The sequence below is a fragment of the Bos javanicus genome, chromosome 20 (assembly GCF_032452875.1).
Source record: "Bos javanicus breed banteng chromosome 20, ARS-OSU_banteng_1.0, whole genome shotgun sequence".
Lineage (NCBI taxonomy): Eukaryota > Metazoa > Chordata > Mammalia > Artiodactyla > Bovidae > Bos > Bos javanicus.
The window spans coordinates 12,495,326-12,521,034 of record NC_083887.1 but is presented as its reverse complement, the minus strand read 5'-3'; the positions used below and the strand labels follow the sequence as shown (position 1 = coordinate 12,521,034).

The window sequence follows — 25,709 nt, the reverse complement described above, 5'->3', positions numbered from 1 at the left end:
GCACTGTAATTCATGCTTAGGAGCTGGATGAGAAATGATGTACCTTAGACCAAGCTTCTGGATCAAGAAACACTGTGTCCTTGAAGTTAACTCCAGACTGACAGTCTCGTGCAATGATTAGTATCTAAGGTTCACTGTTACTCAAAAAGCATTTTGCATTTCATACAAACTAGTTACACACATATTTACATGTGTCCACATATATACAACCACATATATGTTAGTCACCTAGTCGTGTCCAGCTCTTTGTGACCCCATGGAGTGTAGCCAGCCAGGCTTCTCTGTCCATTGAATTCTCTAGGCAAGAATACTGGAGTGGGTAGCCATTCCCTTCTCCAGAGGATCTTCTGGACCCAGGGATCAAACCCAGGTTTCCTGCACTGCAGGCAAATTTTTACCATCTGAGCCACCAGGGAAACTCACCACTACATACGCATGGCCTCTTTTCTGAGATTTTGAAATCTGAGACAGTAGACCTTCTTAACAGGCGCAGCATATATGGATAATATTATGGGCTCATGAAATTCAAAGAATAGTAGGCAAAAGAGGCTTTTTAAAACATAGATGGGGTCAATCTTCACAATATCAGGATTCTAGACCTAACGTTGCTATCAAGTATCTTTCTTACTCTGAGCAGATCCTTCTCCTCTTTCTCCCTTAACATTCATTCTAATGGTTGTATCGGGGATTAAAAGATAGCAATACAGCCTTGCCCTCATGGAGTTCTTACTCTAAGGGGAACTCATCTGCAAACGTGCAGATACTGATATGGTGGGGGAACACTTTTTCTGCAGGAGCTCTCAGGAGCAGACCCCAGTAGAGGGATACCTAACCCAGTAGGGGTAAGGAGGCTTACAGGAAGGTTGTCTGGAGTAAGTGGCAAAGAAGTTTGGTCATAAAGTAGTCAAGGAGTTAGCCTTCCTATTTGTCAGATGATGGCCTTGATCTCTAAGCACTACTCTCAGTTCCATAATTGGATTGCTTAGCTCTGTTAGAGGCCAGTGATTTTGAGTGGAGAGACACACTCTTTTCTAGTTTTCTCCCAGTAGTCTCCCTCCTACAGGATGAACCTCTCCAGCTCTGTAAAGATGACACATTTTCTAGCAGCCTAACTCCTCTTCCAGTGGGACTTTAAACTATGGGGCTTCTCCCAGAACCTTCCCTGGCTTGAGAGTCGATGATAGGGTACATAGAGTGCAAGAGTAACATGCTTACAATCAGTGATTTTGGTCCTGCATGTTCTAATCTCCTTATCTTTCATACAAATCAAGGAGTCACTAATTTGGGAGAAAAGTTCATTTCCCATGTCTATTTGTTCTCTCCTCTTTGATTTTGTGAAGTTATTGGTTATTTGCCGCATTTTCTGAGCCTTTAATTCTTCTGGAATCCAGAGAATACCTGAGGAAAATATCACATTCTCTTCCCAGTCTGCCTGTCTTTCTGTCTTTCCCCTCCTGAACCTTATCCTTTGACCTGCCCTTGGGGATTATGTAGTTCTCTACTTAACCTATCAGGAAAGAGAAATCAGTTTTATTTGGTTTATCTATTGTTTTATCTATTCCTTTTAGAAATCTGAATCTCTCTTACCTTGTGATATTGTTTAAACATGTTTTTTAATATTCCTGGCACTATGTAACCCCGATTATTATTCATCTTGTGGCTTGGCAGCATTCAGATCTATCCTTACAAGTTAATTTTCATTGATCCTTTTATCCTCCTTCATATTTTAGCAATGGAAGCAAAAACCTTTGCTTAGTAGCTCTAGAAGAGCTTTCTTACAACTCGTTCCCATTGATTCAACTTTCTTCACATTTCTGGCCCAGTTTTTAATTTTTTTCTTAAGAGGTACAGTGATTATAAGGATGGCTCATTCAGGATGGCCAATTTGCTCTTCATACTCCTAGACTCAAACTCTTCAAGACAGCATTTAGAAGATGACCAAAGTACACCTGTAGGTATGGACAGTCTTGGGGATGCAGTCACTCTGGGTACTCTGATGCTAACATTGGATAGAGATCAAAGTTAATGTGTAGCAGAATTCCCAGACCAGGCCAAGATCAGAATACATTTGGAAACTCATTAGGAGCTCCACTTGCCTTGGTGTCTTTTCACTGGACATGGCCTTGTGGCAAGGGTGACAGGCTGGGGAGCTAACAGCTTCCTAGCCTCACACCTACACTAGAAAACTCAATCTTCTGTAGGGTCTAAGTTCAAGGTGAAGTCCCAGGGATAGTAGCCTTAATGCTGTTCTATGTAAAGTGGTGGAAACCCAACTGAATGAACATGGGTCAGAGGGTGGGGTTTAGACAGAAGAATTAAGTCTGGGAAAAGGATCTGGACTTTTTTTTTTTTTTTTGCTGAATAAGGATATTTTATTTTATTATTATTATTTTTTTTTTCTAATTTTATTTTTAAACTTTACATAATTGTATTAGTTTTGCCAAATATCAAAATGAATCCGCCACAGGTATACATGTGTTCCCCATCCCGAACCCTCCTCCCTCCTCCCTCCCCATACCATCCCTCTGGGCCGTCCCAGTGCACCAGCCCCAAGCATCCAGCATCATGCATCGAACCTGGACTGGCAACTCGTTTCCTACATGATATTTTATATGTTTCATTGCCATTCTCCCAAATCTTCCCACCCTCTCCCTCTCCCACAGAGTCCATAAGACTGTTCTATACATCAGTGTCTCTTTTGCTGTCTCGTACACCGGGTTATTGTTACCATCTTTCTAAATTCCATATATATGCGTTAGTATACTGTATTTATGTTTTTCCTTCTGGCTTACTTCACTCTGTATAATAGGCTCCAGTTTCATCCACCTCATTAGAACTGATTCAAATGTATTCTTTTTAATGGCTGAGTAATACTCCATTGTGTATATGTACCACAGCTTTCTTATCCATTCATCTGCTGATGGACATCTAGGTTGCTTCCATGTCTTGGCTATTATAAACAGTGCTGCGATGAACACTGGGGTACACGTGTCTCTTTCCTCTCCAGCATTTATTATTTGTAGACTTTTGGATCGCAGCCATTCTGACTGGTGTGAAATGGTACCTCATAGTGGTTTTGATTTGCATTTCTCTGATAATGAGTGATGTTGAGCATCTTTTCATGTGTTTGTTAGCCATCTGTATGTCTTTTTTGGAGAAATGTCTATTTAGTTCTTTGGCCCATTTTTTGATTGGGTCGTTTATTTTTCTGGAGTTGAGCTGTAGGAGTTGCTTGTATATTTTTGAGATTAGTTGTTTGTCAGTTGCTTCATTTGCTATTATTTTCTCTCATTCTGAAGGCTGTCTTTTCACCTTGCTAATAGTTTCCTTTGATGTGCAGAAGCTTTTAAGGTTAATTAGGTCCCATTTGTTTATTTTTGCTTTTATTTCCAATATTCTGGGAGGTGGGTCATAGAGGATCCTGCTGTGATGTATGTCGGAGAGTGTTTTGCCTATGTTCTCCTCTAGGAGTTTTAGGGTGTGGAGAAAAGGGAACCCTCTTACACTGTTGGTGGGAATGCAAACTAGTACAGCCACTATGGACTTTTTTATATTAGGAGAAGGTGAATAGTGAAGAATTTGACCCTTCTTTAAATACTTACTTCATCTTAAACTAGCATTTCAGGAGCATGACAAGCTTATTTTTCAATTTCATTCACCTTTCTCATAAAAACAATGACTGATAATATCAACTTGATTAAATGAATGAGTATTCTGAATCACAAAGCTTGTCCACGGCTGTATAGGCTTAGTTATTGTGCAATAAGTAGAAAATCTTACTGAATATAGGGACCATAGACCAGCTGTAGTCTTAAAGAATTTCCAATAATCTCACTTTCTTCTTAGTTCTGTAGCCAGAGTTTGACTGCCTTTGCAACTAAAGTATACTTTAGTTTCTACACATGTAATTATTTTGTCTGAATAAAAATGTCAGTAGTTCTGACAATTTTAACTCTTGTATTTGCTGACTGCATTACCTTCTGAATCATAGGTTCCCAAATCAAGTCAAACAGGTTCGGAGACAAGCTACACTTCAGTGTCACACCTACTCCCACTCTTAAAGGAGTGTGGGAATACATTAGCCACTTTCACTGTAGTAACTAGTTCATTTCTGGCTCTTCACACACTTTACCAATTTTTACTTTTCATCTTGGATACAACCCCAATTCTCGAAGACTTTGAAGTGCAAAAAACATTAAAGTATACTTTCAACATTTAAAGTAAACATTAAAAATATTCAGGTCTTTACCTATTCCTTTGAGAACCTGCATGGTGGAGTCCCCGAAATGTACAAGGTGGAGAGAGTTACAACATCTGCTGCCCACAGACCAGAATGTGTGTCCATCAGTCAAGGGAAGAAATTCATGTTTTAAATCACTGATTTATCCAACTTATTGCTGTCATCTTTGTGGTGTTGCCCACATGCGCAGACTTTTCTGGAAGGACCATGGTGGATATGAGAGCTGGTGGCACAGAGTTGCCCCAGCATTGAGCCATTTCGAATTTGACTCTCACCCACTGCCTCTCCTTCAGTTTGCCTCTCCTCTAACACCCACGCAGCAAGTCCTTGTTTCAGCCTTTTTCATCTTTGCACTTGAAGATACTTCCAAATGGTAATGATCTCAGTATTCAAGGACAACTGTTGCTAGTTTCTTAAGTCTTTTCCACATGCATCAGGGTCCTTCAACTCCATAATTTATATAGCACAGTTTCAAGTCCCCTTTCACCAGCCTCATTGTTCTTCCCTGGGCAGCCTCTGATGTGTAATTATCCGGATACCTAAAAAGGGAGCACAGAACACTTTGGGGGCTTATCTCTGGGCATGGGGTGGGAGGTAGGATTCAAAGAGAGTTTACCCTGGATTTGATTGTTACATTTCTTAGAGCCATGTTAAGACCCGAAGAATGTTACCCTAACTACTGTTTCCAGTTACAGAATATAGATAAAAATGAGTCAATACGAGAAAGTCTTTAGAATTTAAAAATATCCTCATGGGCTTCTTTAAAATTCAAGATTCTTTGAGTAAATCAATAGACCTGCTAAAACTGATAAATTTCAGGGCATCTTAAGAGAAAGAATAGATACCTGAACATCTGAAGTATCCCCATTCAAAAAGCATGTCTTGAATGCTTATATAAATCAGGAACTGTCAGACTGTAGAAATACAGAGATCAATAAAACATGATGTTAGCCTTGAGGAAGCTCACAGACTAATAGGAAAGACAGCAGTAAACAGTCAATTGTAATACAGTGTGACCAGCACCCCCTGTAGAAGCATGTTCAGAGCACCATGAAAGCAGAGAGTATGCTGTGGTATGCCCTCTGCTCCAGGCTTGCATCTCTCCAGCATGATATTCTTTTGGCTTCTGCAAATTGCCAATATTTATGTGCATTGTGTTCTAGACACTGCATTGAAGGGCTTTATGTATGTCCTCTCATTTATGTGTGTGAACCTCTTAGAGCTTGGTCCTGTCATGGACCCCATACAAACAGGGAAAGTGGGCAGACATTAACTGACTTGCTTAGGGTCATAGTTAAGTGTTGGATCCAGAATTCAAACCCAGAAATTTTGCTTTTAACCAATATTCTATACTACTTTATTAGAGAAAGCTTTTATCTAGAGTGGTGGTTCTCAACCAGGAGCCATTTTGTCATCCAAGGAACTTACGGCAATGTCTGCAGGTATCATTGGACATCACAGCTGCTATGTAGTGGGCAGCAATCAAGGAGGCTGCTAAATGCCCTCCCGTGTACAGGACAGCCCCCCAGACAAAAAAATCAGCCTAAAATGTCAGTAGTGGTGCGGCTGGGAAACTGCTCTGGAGTATGGTACCATCTCTGTGTAAGCCTTTAAAAGATACTTTTTTGAATATTTAAAACCATTTTTTAAAAGAAGATATGACTTAGTATGGGGCAAAATATATTGGACCAAGTTCCTAAGTATCTGATGAAGTGTATTTTGCCACATAAAATTGAGAAAATATTGTCGTCTTTGTCTCCTCTTATAGATTTCAAGGATCTGAGGAGGCCCTAAGAGTTTGAGGAGATAATACGTAAGAAAGCCCTGGAGGAGAATTATCAGAAATTCTTAAGAGTTCTTGGGGTGATAATATATCTGTGGGTAACCAGAATTAGATAAAGAATACATCCTAAACCAGACTCCTGTTTTGTTCACCCGGCTCCCTTGTCAGCTGACCACCCCCATGGCCTTTTTCTTTACCTTTCTAAGAGTTGGACATGAATTAGAGACTGAACAACAACATATATTTCTGTAAGCAAGTTTGTTTCAATATTTACTGGATGAAGTAAACCATCTTTTTAAGTGTAATTTTTTCTTAGACATTAAAAAAAAAAAATTGGTATTTCTTGCCATATTACACCAGATTTGAGGCAGATAATTTAAATTCTAATGTTTTCTTTATATAAGAAAATCGTAACCATTGGTGGATTTGGGGAGTAATTTGAATACTGTGGCTTTCTTGGAAATGAATAACAACACTGATCCAACCTCCCCTTCATTCCTTCCTTTCAAACTCTTAACATTCCTGGCAGGAAAATGATTCTGGCATTGGTTTACTGAATGCCAGGGAGTGTCTTCACAAGTAGTGGTTGAGCAGTCCCGAGACTGCGTGAAGCCACACGTGTGCATTGCGGCAGTTCATCAAACGGATGTAAACTCGTAAATTCAATTTACTGAGGTTTTAGGTAAGTGTGGCATCCCCTTGGCGTGCTTTTTCTACGCAACCAACAGCGTCTCTTGGCAAAGAGTCATTACTGACTTCCTCGGAGCGTTTTCCTGATGATCCAGTCTGCGGTGAATCACGGACCAGCCTCCAGGTGTGCGCAGCATTCTCCACCCGGTTCCCGATTGCGCTGGGTTTATTTATGTAGAGGGGAGGACCCGTGACGGCTGAGGGGCTGGGGACGCGGGGGCAGCAGGAGATGCTGGGGGGGCTCACGCTCCGGTCTCGCCTGCCGCCTTTCCCATGAGGCCCCGCTCCTCAGGGGAGTGTCTGCACTGGGACCGGTCCCCTCCGCCTGGCCCCTTCCCGCGGAGGCTGCACAAAGGTGTCCGGCTGGAGTCCGCCAACAGGCCAGCTTTCTCAAAGTGCTTTTAAGTTTCCCTTTTTCCTTTTTTTTTGAGGAGGGGTGAAAAAGAGGAGCTTTTTCCATTTACATTCCTTTCCTTGTATGTAGATACCGAGAGGAAACTCAGCACTGGGCATGTTCGGATGTTGAATGGTTTTGCTGATAAGCAACCAGCCCTCCCGGAACCAAAGACTTAAAATAGTCGTCACCCCTCCCCATCCCCACCCCCCCGCAGGAGCTGCAAATGGTATCTGCCAAACAGATGACAAAGTACCTTGGACTGAATCACACACAGACAGCATTTTGAGCCGAACGCACGGCCGAACTCGTGTAATTACTGTTTATAGCTGGCCGAGGCTGACCAGGAGAGGGCAAACCCAAGAGGAAATAAGTTTTTGAACCTTGGAGAAATGGCTGTGTGTTAATTAAAGGCTAGGACGGGTACTTCTCACTCACGCACCAAGTTGTTCTTGAGATCACACAGTTCGCAGCACGTTTCCTCTGGAGGGAGTGAGTAGATAATTGGGATCTTTTTGTCCTTTTTTTTTTTCCCCCCTTTCCTTTTTCTCTCCTCTCCGTTTTGGTCTTATGGCCTCGAACCCGCAGTGAATTGAAGCGAGAAAGAAATGGATATGTCTGACCCCAATTTTTGGACTGTGCTCTCAAACTTTACTTTGCCTCATTTGAGGAGTGGGAACAGGCTTCGGCGAACACAAAGGTAAAAACGCGGGGGTTCCTTTTTGCCTTGCAGAGGGAATGAATGCTTTGGCTTCAGAGGCTGCCCGATGGCCTGGGCCCCCCTTAGCAACGGGGGTGTTGTTGATTGGGTAACAGTTTGAGAAGTTTATACTCTGCCAGGGGCGCCCTGGCTCAGGTGTTCCCTCCTCCTTGCGGATTTCCTGGCTCATCCTGATAAATCTGGTTTTTCGGAATTCTCTTTCTGAAATGTGGAGAATCGGGACCTGGAGTTGTGAGTGGTGGGGAGAGCAGGGAAGCTGGAAGAGATACTTGCTCACTCTCTTTGATCTCATCGCTTGTCCATTTCGTTCACTCTATTGTGGGAGCTTCTGCTTCTGTGTAGAGCCTTTCAGATGCTCCCTCCGCTCTATTAAATATTTAACCTTTATACAATGGACATGTCCAATGCAAAGATAGCTCAAGTTTTCCTGTTTCAAGTTGTCTGCTTAAAGAGATAAGTCTGCATAACTTTGCATTTTATTTTTTAAATTGATTTGCTGACATGTATTTCTAGTACAAGACTGGCCTTTTCATTTTGTAACGTATATCTATTAGAGTAGGTGAAAAGAAAAAAGATTTTTAAAATCAAGGTGAAGCTCAAGCCACAAGTGAAAGGCAGTTGAGAGTTAGCTGCTGACAGTTGGGTGAAAGAAAATGATTTTAAAGGAGGCGTGCCTCCTCTCTCTGCATTTGTGTCCAGCACAGGCAGGTGGCATGATTGTGGTTTTAGAGGGGCACACCCTCTGAGTTGTGTAAGTACAGATTCTTTGTTTTTCTTCAGAACTTGCCTTGAACATACACGTGAACACACACGAGGCCACGATGCAGTCAAATAAACAGGATGCTTGGCTATCAGATTGGAGATTCATAATCTCTGTGCTCCAGTGTTTAAAGAACACAGGAAAATGGTTCATTCTCTTTGGTTGTACCAGTAACTCTTTGCAGTGTTAGTGCAGATAGGTGATACTTTGGAAAACTTAGCAGTTTTTCCTTTTGACCTCTCTCATGGTATTTCTTAAATTTCAGAAGTGTCCTGGAATACACTGACATATGCTGTTTATCTATACGTGCATATATACATATAGAAAAATACGTGTGTGTGTGTGTATGTGTGTGTGAGAGAAAGGGATTGCATCAGTTTGTAAGTCATACCTTTTCATATCACTTGAACCATGTTGGTACCACTAAACCATGTGATGATCTAAAGCTGTACCTTTTGAATAGGATGGCTGTGCTTTTCTCATCCTGCTACAGTGTTCAGAGAGAGAGAGAGACTCTTTTGGTACTGGTCATTTTTGTACAGGCTGTGCCGTCCACACACCAGACACCCCCAAACAATGGATCAGTTGAAGAGATACCTACTGTACTGGAACCAGGCCTCTACTCATGGCAGTAAATCCTGTGACTTGTGTGTCAGGAGTCTTAACCGTGTCTAAGGGATGTAGCCTGGGCTGTGATTCAGCTGCTACTCTCACCTGGAGCCATTTCTGGGCGAGAGAAGTCTGCTCTGGCATCATGCCTGTGTGTCTGAAACTGAGGAGCAACTGGAGTGTTTCCTTCCCATACCTACCTGTTTGATGGTATTATTGAGGCAAACACATAAAGGACTCTCAGGCTGGTCCGACCACGGCCTTAGGGCAGTACCTACTCAGCCCGGAACACTCCATTTGAGACAGCTCGCCCTGGCAGAGAGCCTCAGTTCTAAAGAAACTTGGGTTCTTCCCAGCCAGATGAGAGTGTGGGAGGGCTGTGTCCATTCCCCAAGTCATGGGCCCGCACCTTCAGTTTCGTGATACAGAGAGAGAGGTGGAGTTTCTTCCCTCCCTTCTCAGAATAGAGGTTGTCACAGCCTGTTTGTTAACTGGGGATTTCCAGGATTCACAGAGTTTGGAAATGTGTATCCTGAAGATCATCTCTAGATACATCTACTTACAGGTTTCCCGGGGCCCCAGCTGCTTTCTGTTTATTGTGTAGGTTCGGGAAGATGAAGGGCAGGTGTCCCTCTCTCCGGGTCAGTGTATGTGGCTGTTGCCTTCTCTTATCATACGGCGATCAATGCTAGCTCTGTGTCCTCTTTCCTTGTGTAAGGACACAAAGCCTATGCTCGTAGGACGACTCTTCCCCTTCTGTGACCACCCTTAACTACTCTCAGTCCTTCTCCCTATGTGCCACGTTAGTCCTGCTTCTTACCGCACGATCAGCTCCCCTAAGTCTGCTTTTGAAGAGGACCTCTCCATTCCCAGGTTGCCTGACCCTTTCGCCAGCCTCGCCGAGGGTGTGCCCAGTGTCCGGGTGAGGATGCCTTGCCCTCATCCTCAGCTGGACGTGCCTGAGCCCTTGAAACAGCTCTCCTGCCCAAGCCCGGCTGCTTCTCTGTACCTTTGCTTGCATATTTTATTTCAGCTGTTTCTTCTGATTACGTTGTAATCCAAAGGAACTTCATGATAACCTTTTCTTCAGTATTAGCCTCTTACATCTATCAAAGAATAAAATCCAGCTTTGAACCTGTGAATGAGTATCTTGGAGAGCCTCGGGATAGAATGTTTGGTACCACTTAGACAAAAGAAAGAGAAGCTGAATGGTTTCCAGCTCTTCTCCTCAGTTTACATCGTGGTAGAAATTGTCATCATGGGGGCCGTTGGGTTGTTGCCGGATCGCATCTGCTTTGCCATTCACCGTGGCTCTACGTTGTTGGTTTGAGCTCTCATGGGAATGCTTTTAAGGTTTCTCTTCCAGCTCAAAGCTCTGCCTGGCTCATAACTCCTGAATTCTTGGGGAAAGGCAGTTACAGGCTGACCCTCAGGCCTGAACTCTTGAACGGGTCCTGATGCCCTGAAAGCCTAACTTCCCTGTGCTACGTCCCAATGGTGATATTTTGTTCTCTTCGTTGCTTTTTGCCTGGCATGTGGCAGACACTGAGTTGTCTGGATGCAAGCTGATTTTGTTTGCTGTTTTGCTGTAAACCCCACATTTCCATTGGTAATGGTTCCTTTTTTATGACTGGCTTTGCCTACCTATCCACCTCCCTCATTTCCTCAGTGAAAGTGAAGTCGCTCAGTCGTGTCCGACTCTTAGCGGCCCCATGGGGACTGCAGCCTACCAGGCTCCTCCGTCCATGGGATTTTCCAGGCAAGAGTACTGGAGTGGGGGGTGCCATCATTTCCTCAAGGTGGTCTTAATACAGCCATTCACCTGCTGCTTTGAGGGTCAGAAATCTAGGCTGAATAAACAGGGTATTTCAACCAAAATGTGTTGTTTTAAACTGAAGTAAGAATTGCGCTTTTTAGAGGCTGTGAATTTCATAGATCTTTGGATTCTCCATTCACTGGAGGATCCCCTGACAGCTTAGAATGGGAATTAGTTTGCCTGCTTTGTGTTACTATTTGCTTGTAACATCTTTTCCTTTCTCGTTGAATTAAAACTTTTGAGGGAGGCGGGATCAAACATCTCTTTGACTTCTATCTTCTCTATGTCACACTGTAAAAAAACACACACCATCTATTTATCAATGTTGCTGCTTGGTTTTATAGTGCACCCTTAGTTTTGTTGAAGTCTAGTGACTCTGGACGATGCTTGAATTTTAACCTTAATGGTAAGAAATCTGTCATGTTTTCTTTGGGCTTAAATGATAATCTCCAACCCCCGGGGACACGTCAGTCAGTACAATCCTCCCCAGGCCATTGGGTAGTTTGTGACTCAGTTCATCATTTTGACCGAGGCTCCAAATGTATTTTTCTGAGAACCCTTGGGGTAAAAGGTTATTTCGGTTTTGCTTTATTTTTGCTGAATTCACATTACTTAGCAGTTGCAGTAAACAGCAGGTACGTTCAGGGATCTTAAACTCACTACTGTAGTTGTCAGAATGCATTGGACTTTTATGCACTCTGTGTCTTCTCTCCAGAAACATCTGGGGTGTTTGGTGAGTTTTTCTTTTGTTTTGAGCATGAATATGTGTCTTTAAGAAGGATAGAATATGCTTCCTTCCTGCCCTGGCATGTTAGGTCTTGGTTAACCCGTGCCTACCCCTTTGTCAGAAAGCCCAGTTTAATCCACATTTATTGTGCATCTGTTGTGTGCCTGGGCACTGTGACTCCAAGCTGAAAGTCGTGGGCATGCCATCAGCGAAGCGGTGCAGGTGAATCATTGCAGACCAGGGCGATCAAGAAGTATTTACCAGGTACACAGGAGCCAAGAGATGTACCATACAGAAAATCGTGTGGAAGTTTTGAAGGGTAGGTTGGCATTTATTAGACAGAAAGACAAGGCCTTCCCAAGGAGCAAGAGAAAGGGTGTGTATGAAGGCATGGTAGCCTCAGCAACACAGAGTTCGAGGGATTATACATAGCTCAGTATTGCTGGAGCATAAAGAACCAGAAGCATAACTTGGTACTGCTGAAGCATAAAGTTTAAAGAGGCTATATAATAGAGCCCAATGGTTAAGAGGGTGGATCTGAAGCCAGTTTACTGAGTTTGAATCTTAATTCTGTGATATTGTCTATTGAATTAGTTAACTTATTTGGAATTCTGTTGCTCTATCTACAAAATAGGGATAAGTACATTACTTATTTCATAGGATTGTTGTAAGATTAAAATATGTTCATATATGTAAAATGCTGACTGCAATGACTCACATATGAAAACTTTCAATAAACCCCAACTTGTTATGGTTACTGTCATTACAACGAGGGGATGAATAGAGGGCGATGACTGAGGAGAGAGTTGAGGCTCTAGGTATTTGCGGGAGCTTGGCCTTTATCCAGTGCGGGCGAGGCACATCGAGCAATACTGGGGAGTCTTAGGTCTGAGAAAGGAGAGTGAGACCTCGAAACCAATGGATAAGTTATTGCAGTAGCCTTTTCAGAGGGTTTTGCAGGCCTGAGCAAAGAATGTGGTGAGATTACACCTTGAGAGCTATTAAGGATATAAAGTTGGGAGAAGCTGATGAGTTGTTGGCTCTGAGGAATGAAGAAGGGTACCACAGTGGCCTTGGGGGTTTTACCTTGGGGAAATGGAGACTCATCTGTACATATAAGACACGAGAGCTGGGACTTGTAGTCTCCCCTTGTGTCCCCAGAGGGGACAGTTCATCCACATTGAGTGAGCACCTGTCCTGTGCTGTACTGTGGAGCAGCCATTCGCTCATTCAGCCAGAACCAGTGATCTGTGTTGGGCCAGGGATGGAGAGGTGAGCCAGACAGAGGGTGTGGGCCTCAGAAATAAGCCAGCATCTAAGTAAGTCAAGCGCCGTGTGGTGGTCGCCGTGTCCTGGACGCGTAAGCAAGAGCTGAGAAGTGTGGAGGCGACTGTAGATAATGTGGTCAGGGAAGGTCTTTGAAGAGATGATATTTAAGAGAAGGTCTAAAGGATGAGAAATACATGTGGGTGGGAAGACTTCGGGAGTAGGCATCTGGGAACAGTCAAGGCTTGGCGGCCGAGAAGACAGAGCCCCTAGGCAGGCCAAGTTGGGTTGTAGGTCTGGGGCCCTTGGGGAGGCTGGACCAGAAATAATAGGCTTGGAAGTCCTCATTAGGACCATGAGAAATGTGCTAGATGAATCTGTGGGAGAGCTGAAGATGTCCCCTTGAAGGAAAGGGCAGAGATAGAGATAGGAAGTGGAAAGGAGATGCGGAGGACAGTCCCCTCAGAGGGAAGGGAGCCAGCAGAGTGCTCTCACAGAGATCCCAAGGGAGCGGCCAGCTGCTGCTCCACAGAGACGAACCGAGGTGTGCGTGTGTCTGAAGACTGGGGAGTCTGGGGTGACTTCACCCTGAACTCCGGCCGCAGAGGGATGGGGTGGGGGTCGGGAACGGAAGTGAAGTGAGGCGTCGGGACCGTGGGTGGCGCACTCTGTGGGTAGCCAGGCCCAGCAGCAACACAGCCCGGCGTCCCAGCCTCTGCATGTTCCCAGCTGGCCTGTCAGTCCTCTTCCCTGAATCATATCCCCTTACTCACTGTTGCTCACTTTACTGTCTGCCTCATCACCCAGATAGGCAATGACAGTTTCCTCTCCCCTCCCCTCTGGAAGCTCAGGTTCCTCCCCCAGCCTCCTGAGTTGTCTCCTTTCTGACGTGTTTTCGGTAGGAGCTGTTCTCTAGCGCCCCTCGGCCCCCTCATTGATTCTGCCAGAGCCTGCACCTGAGCTGAGGGTACAGCCAGACAGAGGGTGTGCTGCCTCATCCCTCCGCCTGTTCCACAGATGGCTGAAACCTGGTGCTCACACCCGTGCTCTTGCCCTCTCCACGCCTGACCTGCAGTCCCTGCCCCTCCCTGCGTCTCTGCACCCATTCCCTCCCACTCCTTGCTTTGCCCAGGCCTGTTTCATCACCGCTTCCTCTCATCCTCCTTTCTTCATGCTCCTGACTGCGTTTTCCGCCGGCAGGACAGGCCTGCCCCTCACTGCAGGGCTTGCCCTTCCATCCTCTCATCTTGTCTCTAGTTGTGACATGGACACTGTCTGTGAGGCAGTCACGCCTGCTCCCTTCCCGCAGCCTGATCAGGGGCACCCCTGGGGAAGCAGGGACCACCGAGAGCCCAGGCCAGGAGCTCCTTGCAGTGACTTGTGGGCAGCACCCGGCTGCCCCACACCGGAGCAGCGTGTTCTCGGGTCTTCAAGCTGACCAGACACAAAGGATGTGGGCCAAAATATACACATCTCAGAAATATTGCTTGAAACTTCCAGTGGGAAGTTTACAACAGGAGCTGACCGATCATTTGTTTTCCCCCTTGAATGTGTAGGTCTTTTGTAAGGGGAGAGGGAAGGAGTAAGAGGGAGGAGAGGAATGAAAGCGGGCACAGTGTGTGAGACTGCAAAAAGTAGATTTCAAAAGAAGTTCATTAAAAACAAAGCCTCAGAATATGGAGCATATGTTCCCGGGGGAGGTGTGGGCTGTTGATTGCTGTAACGAGTCGACTCCGGAAGGGGTATACTTGTGTCTTAGCAAGTTCACAGTGAGGAGAGAGAATGTTACATGCTTTTATGGCTCTGTTTGCTTCTCCTTACATATAGATCCTGTTATCAGAAGCCCAAGTGATACCTTTAAAACAGGGGGATCATAAGCCTCAAGATAGAAACCATCTGCCTTCTGGGCTAAAACCCGACAAATGTTGGGGTTGAAAGATTGCCCCTTCACACAACAGTGTGAAGATGACTCATAGAGGAGAAGGCTTGGGGTAGGGCTTTATTCTGAATAATTTGGGAGAGTCCTCCTTGTATTGGTTAAACGGAAGTAGGCTGGTTTCTCAGGGAGCTCAGGACTTGAGGCTCTGAACCCCTGGCTCACCTCCCCAGCACTCCCATCTCTCAGTGTGAGTAAGCATGCACAAAGCTATTTTTAATCGGAGCTGTCTTCACTACATGTAACCTAGTCATTTGGGAGTGACATCATGGTAACTGAGTAATCCCTTTGAAAGTTTATCAGAGATCCAAGATAATAGAATGGTCCTGGGGCTACCTGGATGAAAGTAGGTACAGTTGTGTGTAAAACCATTTATTAAAAGCAGGCCCAAGCTCTGTTGGTAGAAGCCTTGATATCTAGCAACACGCTGGGTTTTTATGACCCATGGCACATTTTGTAACTAGAGGACTATCTCTAAGTAAAAGTTCACGTAGTTATTAGTACTTGTTCTGATACTTTATTTTCTTTCCCCTATCTTGGTAATTAGGAAAGTTCCCTTGTGAACTTGGTTATAAATTCTGAAAATATTGACCTTAAATCTTATTAATAGCATGAGAAGACCAGTGGGAATTTTTTTAGCTACACTAATGGTTATTGGATATGCTTGTTAGGGAGGTAATTATAGCAATATCAAACTGAAACATCATGTTGTTTTGTTTTAAAGAAAAAAGGCTCAAGCAGAGAATTTAGGCTTTGATTAGTATTTGAAGGTAAAATAGATGGGTGAAAAGAATAGATAGTCAATGTTTATCTTATCCTAAGCGTCTTTATTGCCCATTTTAGGACTTTATACATTCTGCTGACTTTGGAATTTACATTTACCAGTGATTTCTATTTTGTTAGAGTTTGGAGTTTCTTGGGAAACTAATTGCAGGCAAAATTCACACACACATGTATATGTGTGTTTATGGTGTTTATGTGTGTATATGTGTGTGTGTGTGTGTATTTGCATATATATATATATGCTTAGTTGCTCAGTCATGTCCTCCTCTTTGTGACCCTATGGATTGTAGCCCGCCAGGCTCCTCTGTCCATGGGGATTCTCCAGGCAAGAATACTAGAATGGGTTGCCATGCCCTCTGCCAGGGGATCTTCCCCATCCAGGGATCGAACCCAGGTCTCCTGCATTGCAGGCAGATTTTTTACTGTCCGAGCCACCAGGGAGCCCATATGTATTGTTACTGTTCAGCCACTTAGTTGTGTCTGACTCTTTGCGACCCCATGGACTGCAGCACGCCAGGCTTCCCTGTCCTTCACCATCTCCTGGAGCTTGCTCAAACTCATGTCCATTGAGTCGGTGATGCCATGCAGCCACCTTATCCTCTGTCATCCCCTTCTCCTCCTGCCTTCAATCTTTCCCAGCATCGGGGTCTTTTCTAATGAGTCGGCTCTTCGCATCAGGTGGCCCAAGTATTGGAGCTTCAGCATCAGTCCTTCTTATGAATATTCAGGATTGATTTCCTTTAGGATTGACTGGTTTGATCTCCTTGCAGTCCAAGGGGCTCTCAAGAGTCTTCTCCAACACCACAGTTCAAAAGCATCAATTCATTGGCACTCATCCTTCTTTATGGTTCAACTCTCACATCCATACGTGACTACTGGAAAAACCATAGCTTTGACTATATGTACCTTTGTGGTCAAAGTAATGTCTCTGCTTTTTAATACACTGTCTATGTTTGTCATAGCTTTTTTTCCAAGGAGCAAGCATCTTTTAATTTCATGGCTGCAGTCACCATCCATGGTGATTTTAGAGCCCCCCAAAATAAAGTCTGTCACTGTTTCCATTGATTCCCTATCTATTTGCCATAAAGTGATGGGACTGAATGCCATGATCTTCATTTTTTGTAAGTTGAGTTTTAAGCCAACTTTTTCACTCTCCTCTTTCACCTTCATCAAGAGGCTCTGTAGTTCCTCTTCGCTTCCTGCCATAAGGGTGGTGTCATCTGCATATCTGAGGTTATTGATATTTATCCCGGCAATCTTGATTTCAGCTTGTGCTACATCCAGCCTGGCATTTCATATGATGTACTCTGCATATAAGTTAAATAAGCAGGGTGACAATATACAGCCTTGACGTACTCCTTTCCCAATTTTGAACCAGCCTGCTTTTCCATGTCTGGTTCTAACTGTTGCTTCTTGACCTGCATACAGATTTATCAGGAGGCACATAAGGTGGTTTGGTATTCCCATCTCTTTCAAAATTTTCCACAGTTTGTTGTGAGCCACACAGTCAAAGGCTTTAGTGTAGTCAATGAAATAGTAGTAAATGTTTTTCTGAGTACTTCTCGAATAGACTTTTATCTCTTCACAGGAAAGAAGGAGCTACATATCTCTGGAAACTTTCTAACCTAACGTGGACATTCATATAGGAGATAGCTTTTTCAGAAAATGTATTAGTTTCAGAGTGAATCACTTGGCTCACAGGAAGAAGGAACTAGTGAAACTTGGTGAAGTCTCCTAGGGTCATAGACTCAGAAAGCGAGGAAAGCTGATGGATCCACCAGGCTTATTTTGCCATATGAGTGTCTGCTGAAGCTATCTTTGCCATGTTTTATTCTGTCTAATTTTAAACATTACAGTGCTTGTTGATGTCTCAGGACCCTGACTTTGACCTTACGACATGTCTCTTGAGAGTAACTATTATATCATCTAGCCACTGTCAGATTTCTTAGCCACTAGATCTGAAGAATCTGAACCTATGGCTGGCATAAAAATCTCCTATGTCCCTTTAATATACCTATTTTTTAAAGTGCAATATGATGGATATCTTTTAATTAGAAGCTATAATTATTGAATGTTTTACTTTTACAGATAGATGAAGGGGTTAAGGGGAAAAAAGTATGTTTGTCATGGGAAAAACTGCTAGCTGAATAAAACACTCTAGGAAATACGGTAAATGAAACCTTTGTTACAGTAAAACAATGGCCATTAAGTGACTATTATGTAATGTTATTTCTTAAGTCTGATCTGGAATGGCTTGTTGCTTTTGGAACTTGGGATAGAGTTCCTGTACAAATATTACTTTCACTTGGCTAATCTCAAGATTTGAAGACTTTTCCCTGTAGCTTATCTACGTCAGACACTGAGCATGAAGATACAGAAGCCATGTCAAATGCATTATTTTTCCAAGTGAAGGTTGGTTTTATCCTCTTTGTACTCTCCATTCTGGGCATCCCATGTGGCTCAGTGGTAAAGAGTCTGCCTGCCAGTGTAGGACCCGCAGGAGATGCTGGTTTGATCCCTGGCTGGAATAAGCCCATGGGTACGGGAGCTTGATGGCCTTTAGTCCACGGGGTCGCAAAAAGTGGGACATGACTGAGCATATGCACAGGCTTACATATTCTCCATTCTAGACCCATCTAGATAAACACAAATTATTTGCTAATCCAAAAAATAGTTCACTGTAAAATTAGCCTACTCTTGCTTAACTGCTCCAAAGGGCAGACAGGTGGCGGGACAACTGATAGGCACACTCACCTGACTTGGCAGGTTGAATGAATGACTATGAATTTGCATTTTCCATAAAACGTAGTGAAGTGAAAGTCGCTCGGTCGTGTCTGACTCTTTGCGACCCCATGGACGCTACAGTCCATGGAATTCTCCAGGCCAGAATACTGGAGTAGCCTTTCCCTTCTCCAGGGGATCTTCCCAGCCCAGGGATCAAACCCAGGTCTCTTGCATTGCAGGTGGATTCTTTACCAGCTGAGTCACAAGGGAAGCCCCCATAAAAGATAGGTCCCTAAGTAAAGGAAATTTTTAATTTAAGATTCAAATGGTCATGGTGGGACAGGTAACATATAGGATAGTTCAAGGATGCTTAAGGTCATAGTTGGTGAGGATTCTGCAAAATGAGCTAATATGTTTATGAGTTATAATTTCCTGTGTGCTTTAGGATTTGATGTTTAGGGTTAGATGTTTGGACCACAGAGCTAGTAAGGAATAAAAATTGCCCCATTTTTATGATATGACCTATAAACTTTGTATGTTTTTCCTCAATAGATGACTTTTCTCATGTCGATTAAAAAAAAAAAACAAAACAACTAACCCTGGAAATCTAGGATTTTTAAGGTGAAAAGTCAATAGTAGTTTTTATAAACCTCCTTAACATGGTAATCCAAATTCAAGATCAGATCTCTGCTTCCTTCAATGTAGTCCTTAGATCTTAGTGATTTTTGTATGTTATTTTTTTACCAGCATTACCCTGGCCAAGATGCCCTCCTGATAGGTTGACTTAAGTTTTTCTTTGAAATTGTTATTGATTACTGATCATTTGATGGCTTCTTTAAAAAAAAAAAGAAAAAAAAAACCTGAAACAGAAGACATTTTGGTTTATTTTGCCTTTCGAGATTTAATGTTATAATTATTCTACCTTCTCACATCAGACTTAGGGTGATATTTGGATCAAAAGATACAAGTTACTTGAACTGGCCAGATACACTGCAACTTTTTGATGGCATAAAACATTTCATTTCATGGATCCCAGGTTTGAAATCCATGAAGAATAGGGTTCTGACTCTTGGCACAGATAGACATATTCAGAAGTGTTGTATTCAAGCCAGAGTAAACATATATGCCCTTTACACTTTCTTTCGGTTAGCAGAAGTCACTTCTGAACACTTATTTTGGCATTAAGGAAGCTCGTCATGACCTATTGTTCCAGAAAGATTATAGTTCTCACTCTAAGCCAGTTTTCTAGTTCCCATGTAAATGAAATGCCCAGCCGAGAAAACAAGCTTCGCTTTTCAAACCTTCCATTCTTTTAGGCGTGTCCTACAGGCAGGGGCTTGTAGCTGCTCCTTCAGCCTCTTAACAGGTTTGATTTCAAATCTATTTAATAAGAAACTAACATGTTTGGAGGGGATTCATGGCCCAACATTTATGGATTTTGTTGGGAAGTTCCAGGTGTGTATATATCTTAAACTCTATGTTAAGGCATGTGAGACTGAAATGATTTTGGCTTGCTTTGTTTGGTTTGGTTGTTGCCTTCTAGTCATAAGAAGTCTTAGGGATTTGATTGGGAGGGGGCAGCCCCCCATCCTTATGGCCGTGTAGCTCCTCTGTCAATTTCTTGTCTTTGGCTGCCTTAAAAGCACTAAAGAAAACTCACATGTTCGTAAACTGGGCCAAAAAAATAGAGAATCCAGAAGCCAGGGGGGATTAACCTCTGAAAGATGGGAAGATAATTACATTTAAAGATACTTGGAGGTACTTATTTATGAGTTATGTATCTCGGTATGATCCTTTTTCTGCTTTGGAGCTCATGGATGAGGCTGAATCACCTTCTGAAAGCTGATACCGTAATAACCTAGTTTGACTCTGTCTGACTTCTGTGGGCAAGTCTGAGGATTTATTGCATTGTCTTATTTATTCATTTGTGTATGAAATATTTATTGAATATCTTTCATATGACCAGGACTATGCTTATCACCTGCGAAACAAAGATATGCATGGGTCCTTCTGTTCAAGTAGCTCAATCTAGTGGGGTTAGAAAGTGATGTGGACAGATAATTACGGTAACCTGTAATAGCCAGTAGGAGATCCACCAACATCAGCTCGGGAGGAGGGAGAGGAAGAGTATCTGTTGATGTATGTTGTCTCCTTTAATGCTACCTATAGTATCTCTTATATAGATGAAAAAAAAATTGAGGATTATAGAAATTAATTAATTGTCCCTAAATTACTAATAGTACAGGGTAAAACCGGATAAAAACATAACTGGCTATCCTGACTCCAAAGGAAATACAGATCCAACATTGTTCTAATTATTGAAAATAGTATTTGTAAAGAAAGATTTTAGTCACTTAATTTTTATTGTACAGCAGCCTTCTGGTAATTCAAAGATATTTGTGGAATACTGAGTGCTGATAATTTTGATCTTTGCTATAGAAATGCCACCTGCTGTCTAAGGAAAGAGAATAAAAAATAGAAGTAGGTTTTACTTTGTTTTAAAATGCCACCTGCTGATTCTCTTTCCCATTAATGAAAATTGTATATGTATTCTCCTGTAATTTCCCCATCGTAAAGTATCACAGTTTCTAATGGTATTTGAGTGGGCTTGTGCTTTTGAAATTGAGGTTTTACTTTATAGTGAAGCTCTGAACAGCTGCTGTCTTACAGGCCTTTTGAATGAATAACACTCTACAACACCGCTGCTTGTATTGCTGAGATTTCTAGGCATTATAAAATCCTGTGCATTCACATGAGTGTATATATTATGGACTTATCTCAAAATCTTTGCCAATCTTGTAATAGAGCGTGTAGTTCATTTCATAGAAGGAATGAAAATTCTAACCTCTTACATGGCAATATGTTGTGAATGCCAGGAAAGATCTGTTGGGGTTTTAGAGATGAATTGCTTACAGGCTGCTTCTTCACTTTTAAAAAACATAGTAATTTCTCTTAAGTATGCTAATGCTAACTACATTCTTAAGGAGATAAATTGATGACACTTAAATGTGTATTATTCTCTTTGAAAAATCATTGAATTTAGAGAACTAGGATGTAACTGCTTTCCTATGCTTAAAACAATTGTGTAAGAATAAAGTGTGAATAATCTATAACATACAAAAGGCACAGATATTGTGTCCAGTGTTCTCTGAACCCCAGAAATCCTTCATTGGCCATGTCTTCGTTCTCAGTGGTGCAGTATGTGAACTGCTTTTGAGAAATGGCTGTCCCTTACCAAGGATGGAGGGGAAAGAAGTCTTTCCTTCAGGTACATTTTTTTAAATGTTAAAGAAGGTGTCTCTCACTGCCACCGATCCAGGTTCCTACTGACACAGGATCTACGGCTCTAATTTACTCACACTAGAAAAAGAATGTCCAGGCAGCCAGGCGTGCTTTACTTTAACACTGTTTATTGAGACAGAATTTACATGTAGTACAACTGTCATTTTTAGGTATGCAGCTCTTGGAGTTTTGACAAATAACATTCATGTAATTATCACAGTGAAGATACAGAATATTTCCATCACCTCAAAGAGTTTTAGGTACTTTTTAATTGTTTGGTGATGCTAATAAAGGTTTAGAATAGCAGGTTTTGTTCTTCCTTCCCAACCCCCTTTAAAAAATTAGCTCCATATTTTATTATGTCTTGCCTAGTTGTGCTCCAGGGTCCTTTTTCTATTTCAGAATCCCAGCTAGGATCCCGTGTTACATTGTGTCATCCTTTTAAACAATCATTTTGATGAAGAAGATGGTTAACTAACATCGTTTGATTACATGGTTGGTAATGTCAAGTAGATACCAGGAAAATGCATCAGAATGAGATACTCGAAAGAGAAGCTTAAACTACCTAAATTGTGTGGTCCATTATCAGTGTATAATAGGCCCTTTGATGCTACGTAGGTGAGGAAGTTTTAAGAAACCAGGTAAACAAATTCTACTAGCAGAAAATGGTTATAAATAATTTGGTGGTGTTTACTGGGGAAGGAAACAAAGCCATGAGGTGGAAGATTGGAAGGTATGTAATTTAAGACACAGATTATGGCTGTTAGAAAATAAAGAGACCCAGAAGGAAGCATGGAGTTTTTCCATGCCAGTCTCCAGTATTCTTGCCTGGAGAATCCCAGGGATGGGGGAGCCTGGTGGGCTGCCCTCTGTGGGGTCGCACAGAGTCGGACACGACTGAAGTGACTTAGCAAAGACAGGCCAAAACATACGTTTTGAGAAAGGTAAAATCAAGATACTTTATTTGCTTTGTAAAATAATATACCATGTCTCTGCATGATTTTTATTATATTTTAATTTCAGTGGAATCTGTGTAACTTTGAGAAGAAAATGTAAACTTATGCCTAAGACTGAAAATGGAGAAAATATGAACAACTGTTAAAATCACCCCGAATTCTTGTGCTCAAATATAAGCACTGTGAAAAATATGGTGTTATCCTTCCCTGTATTTATTCTGGGATGTGTGTGCACATGTGCACATACATACCACAAAACTTATTTTATTGAGCTTCCTGTTTGATGAACTACTTCCCGCACCTCTTAAAGAGGTTCCTTTAAACACCCACCTTTACAATGGTGAGATTTCCAAAACTGTTGAAAACTATAATGTACAAGAAGGCATGGGCAGGAGGTTATCTGTAAAATTGAGGGGACGCATTCAGAATCATGCTGTGAAAGCTGGCCTGCTAGTGAACAGTCAGTCTCACCTGACGTGGGAGTGTCCACGCCGGCTCACTGGTGTGCAGAGTTGGGCGAGGCCATGGATGCCCGTGATGTCACCTTGGATGGTCTCACATTTTAGTTTCTGTTTTTCTCCACCTGTATTCAGATCTCTTTTGAAATGTTCCCTTTAAAAATACTCCTGCTAACTCAGAAAGATTCCAATTACCATCTCCCCACAGGCTTAAATGTTAAACCTCAAGATCTAAACTTTATCCCTTATGTGTGTGAGCAGGCTTGCCAGATGGCAGGCCAATTAATATATTTTTGCAAGGTGTAGAAATGTTTTTTCTCCATAGGGGAACAATGAATCCATCTGCTCCACATCTTCCTTTCCCCTCTGTCCTTTGGGGGAAATCATCATTTAATTTTCAGAAATAAATTGTGCAACCCTCTAAGTAATGCTTTCTGCTTTTTAAGGGAGATGGTTTTAAGAATTGAAACTTTTCCTTACTGTAAGGATGTAACAACCCTATGTCATGGATTAAAATATCTGGACATTGACGTTTCATCCAGGGTACTTTCTTGTTATAAGTTGGACATTACAGAATCATTTATTTAAAAGCTAATTTATAGAAGCCTTAACTTGGAGGCAGCTTCGGAAGCATCTAGTCAGACCCCCTCATTGTAAGATAAGGAAGTTGATGCTTAGGTACCAAAGCTTCAGGCTAGTCTCCAGATTCCAAATGAGGACAATGATGTTGAAAACAAAGTCTTTCATTTCTCAAGGGCAATAAAAGGAGCGAGAACCTTGAGTAAGATTCAACCAGGAAAAGAAGCACATTCATATTTATTGCCTAGTTTTTCTTGAGTTTTAGACAGAGCTGTGTGCATCACCATTACAGTTCTTTTCATACCCAAGTGGCAATTGATATCAACAGGTAATTAACCATTTAGTGTCTGTGTGTTCCCTCCAACTCTGTTAAAGTTCCTGAAGGACCGAGTACCACATCTCTTTTATTTTAAAGTGCTTATAAAGTGTGCTATCCGGGCATGGGATGAATGAATTACTGAGTATGTGAGTATCAGTGGGGTTAGTTTACAAAATCCTTTCAGGGAGTGTTGGAATTCTAGGAGTGTGACCATCTTAGAGCTTTGCCATAATCTGGCACGTTATAATACAGAGTTCGGTTCTTTTTCTCTTGTGGTTATGAAGGTGTTCAGTACTGGGTATTCCAGAAGCTTCCCTTGGGAGGAATGTTTTACCCATAACTCTGGTGGCAAGCACTTTTGCTGTCATAGTTGGGCATAGATTGGGTAATATTAAATGAAAGAAAAGCTTTAGACTTGCCTTCCTATTTTCTTTCTTTCAAGTTGGCTCTTCGTCCTTATCTGCATTTAACCTAATAGACTGTTCATATAGTAGAAAAAGTTCAGACTTTGGGGCAGGGAGACCTTGGTTGGAATCCTGACTCAGTGACAACCTAGACGTGTGATTTTGGCAGGTGACCTTACCTCTGATGCTTGGTTTCCTCATCTTAAGTAGGAATAAATATTTTTTGTGCCTTAAATAAGCTAAATTGTGAAACATTTAGATCAGGGGCAGACAAGATAACAGTCTACAGACCAAATCCACTCTATTACCTGTTTTTATACATAAAGCTTTATTAGAACTCAGCCACACCAGTTCAATTAGATATTATCTATGGCTTCTGGTAATACAGTCGCATAATCCAGTGCAGAAATTCTCATACGAACTGGTTTTGTTCTGAGACTATGTTCAAAAGTCCAGTTTGTTTGTGTGTCCAACAAAGTTAGTCTAGATATCCAACTAACGCGATCAGCTATATGGTACTATACTGTAATAGGTTTATAATACTTTTCACACAAATAATACTTTAAAAATAAACTCAAAAGATAAAACATTTTAAATCTTACAGTACAGTACAACAGCTGGCATACAGGGCACGTTCAGATCTTTGAAAGTTCACTACTTGAATGTTCTCATGTAGGGTACTTACTGTAGTTGTAACATGAGACTCTGGTTTGCAAAGTCAAAAACATGTCTGGCCTTCTACAGAAAATCTTTGCCAAACCAGGAGCTAGGGCAATGCCTCACAAATATAGATGCTCAGTAAATATTAATTTGACCTTTTCCATAGATTATTTCAAGCACAGTCTTTCCCTGTAGGCACTCTTAAAAAAAGATGGTGTGGGACCGTCTTCTCTGGTGATTCTTCTAAAGCCCCTGCCCACTTCTGGAGTATGACCAAAGCCTTGAGCCATGACGCAGGCCAGAACACGCCGAGAGAGGTGTCTCCGTGGCTCCCACAGCCATGATGTGGATGGAGCGTGTCTGAACTCGCACTGGGTGTCATTCACGTGACAGGAATAGAGTTTGCTCTAATCTGAGTGTAAATAAAGGCTCTGCTCGTTTGTAATGTGTCCAGTTTAGTTCGTATTATTTCCCACGGTGAATTAGTAGGTGGGTCCAACCTACACTTCTTCAGAAGCTTCCCAACACAAGTCCTCAAACTGTGGAATTTTTTTCATTTCTACACTAAAAAATCATAGCACATAATAAATACTGTCTTTAGG

General features: G+C 42.2%; 1 protein-coding gene across 12 annotated transcripts in view; it reads left to right on the top strand.

Moving 5' to 3' along the window:
• Positions 1-25,709, top strand: part of MAST4 (microtubule associated serine/threonine kinase family member 4) — a 620,856-nt gene that overhangs the window by 433,931 nt on the left and 161,216 nt on the right. The window contains exon 1 of one of the 12 annotated variants that reach the window (XM_061393380.1): positions 6,274-7,807. The exons of 9 other annotated variants lie outside the window; for them this stretch is intronic. In XM_061393380.1, coding sequence (XP_061249364.1) covers positions 7,716-7,807 — 92 coding nt within the window. In that variant the 5' untranslated portion in view covers positions 6,274-7,715. Of the gene's footprint in view, positions 1-6,273; positions 7,808-10,982; positions 19,905-25,709 lie in introns of those variants that run through there. 2 more of the 12 variants (XM_061393383.1, XM_061393382.1) reach the window with 2 other exon arrangements.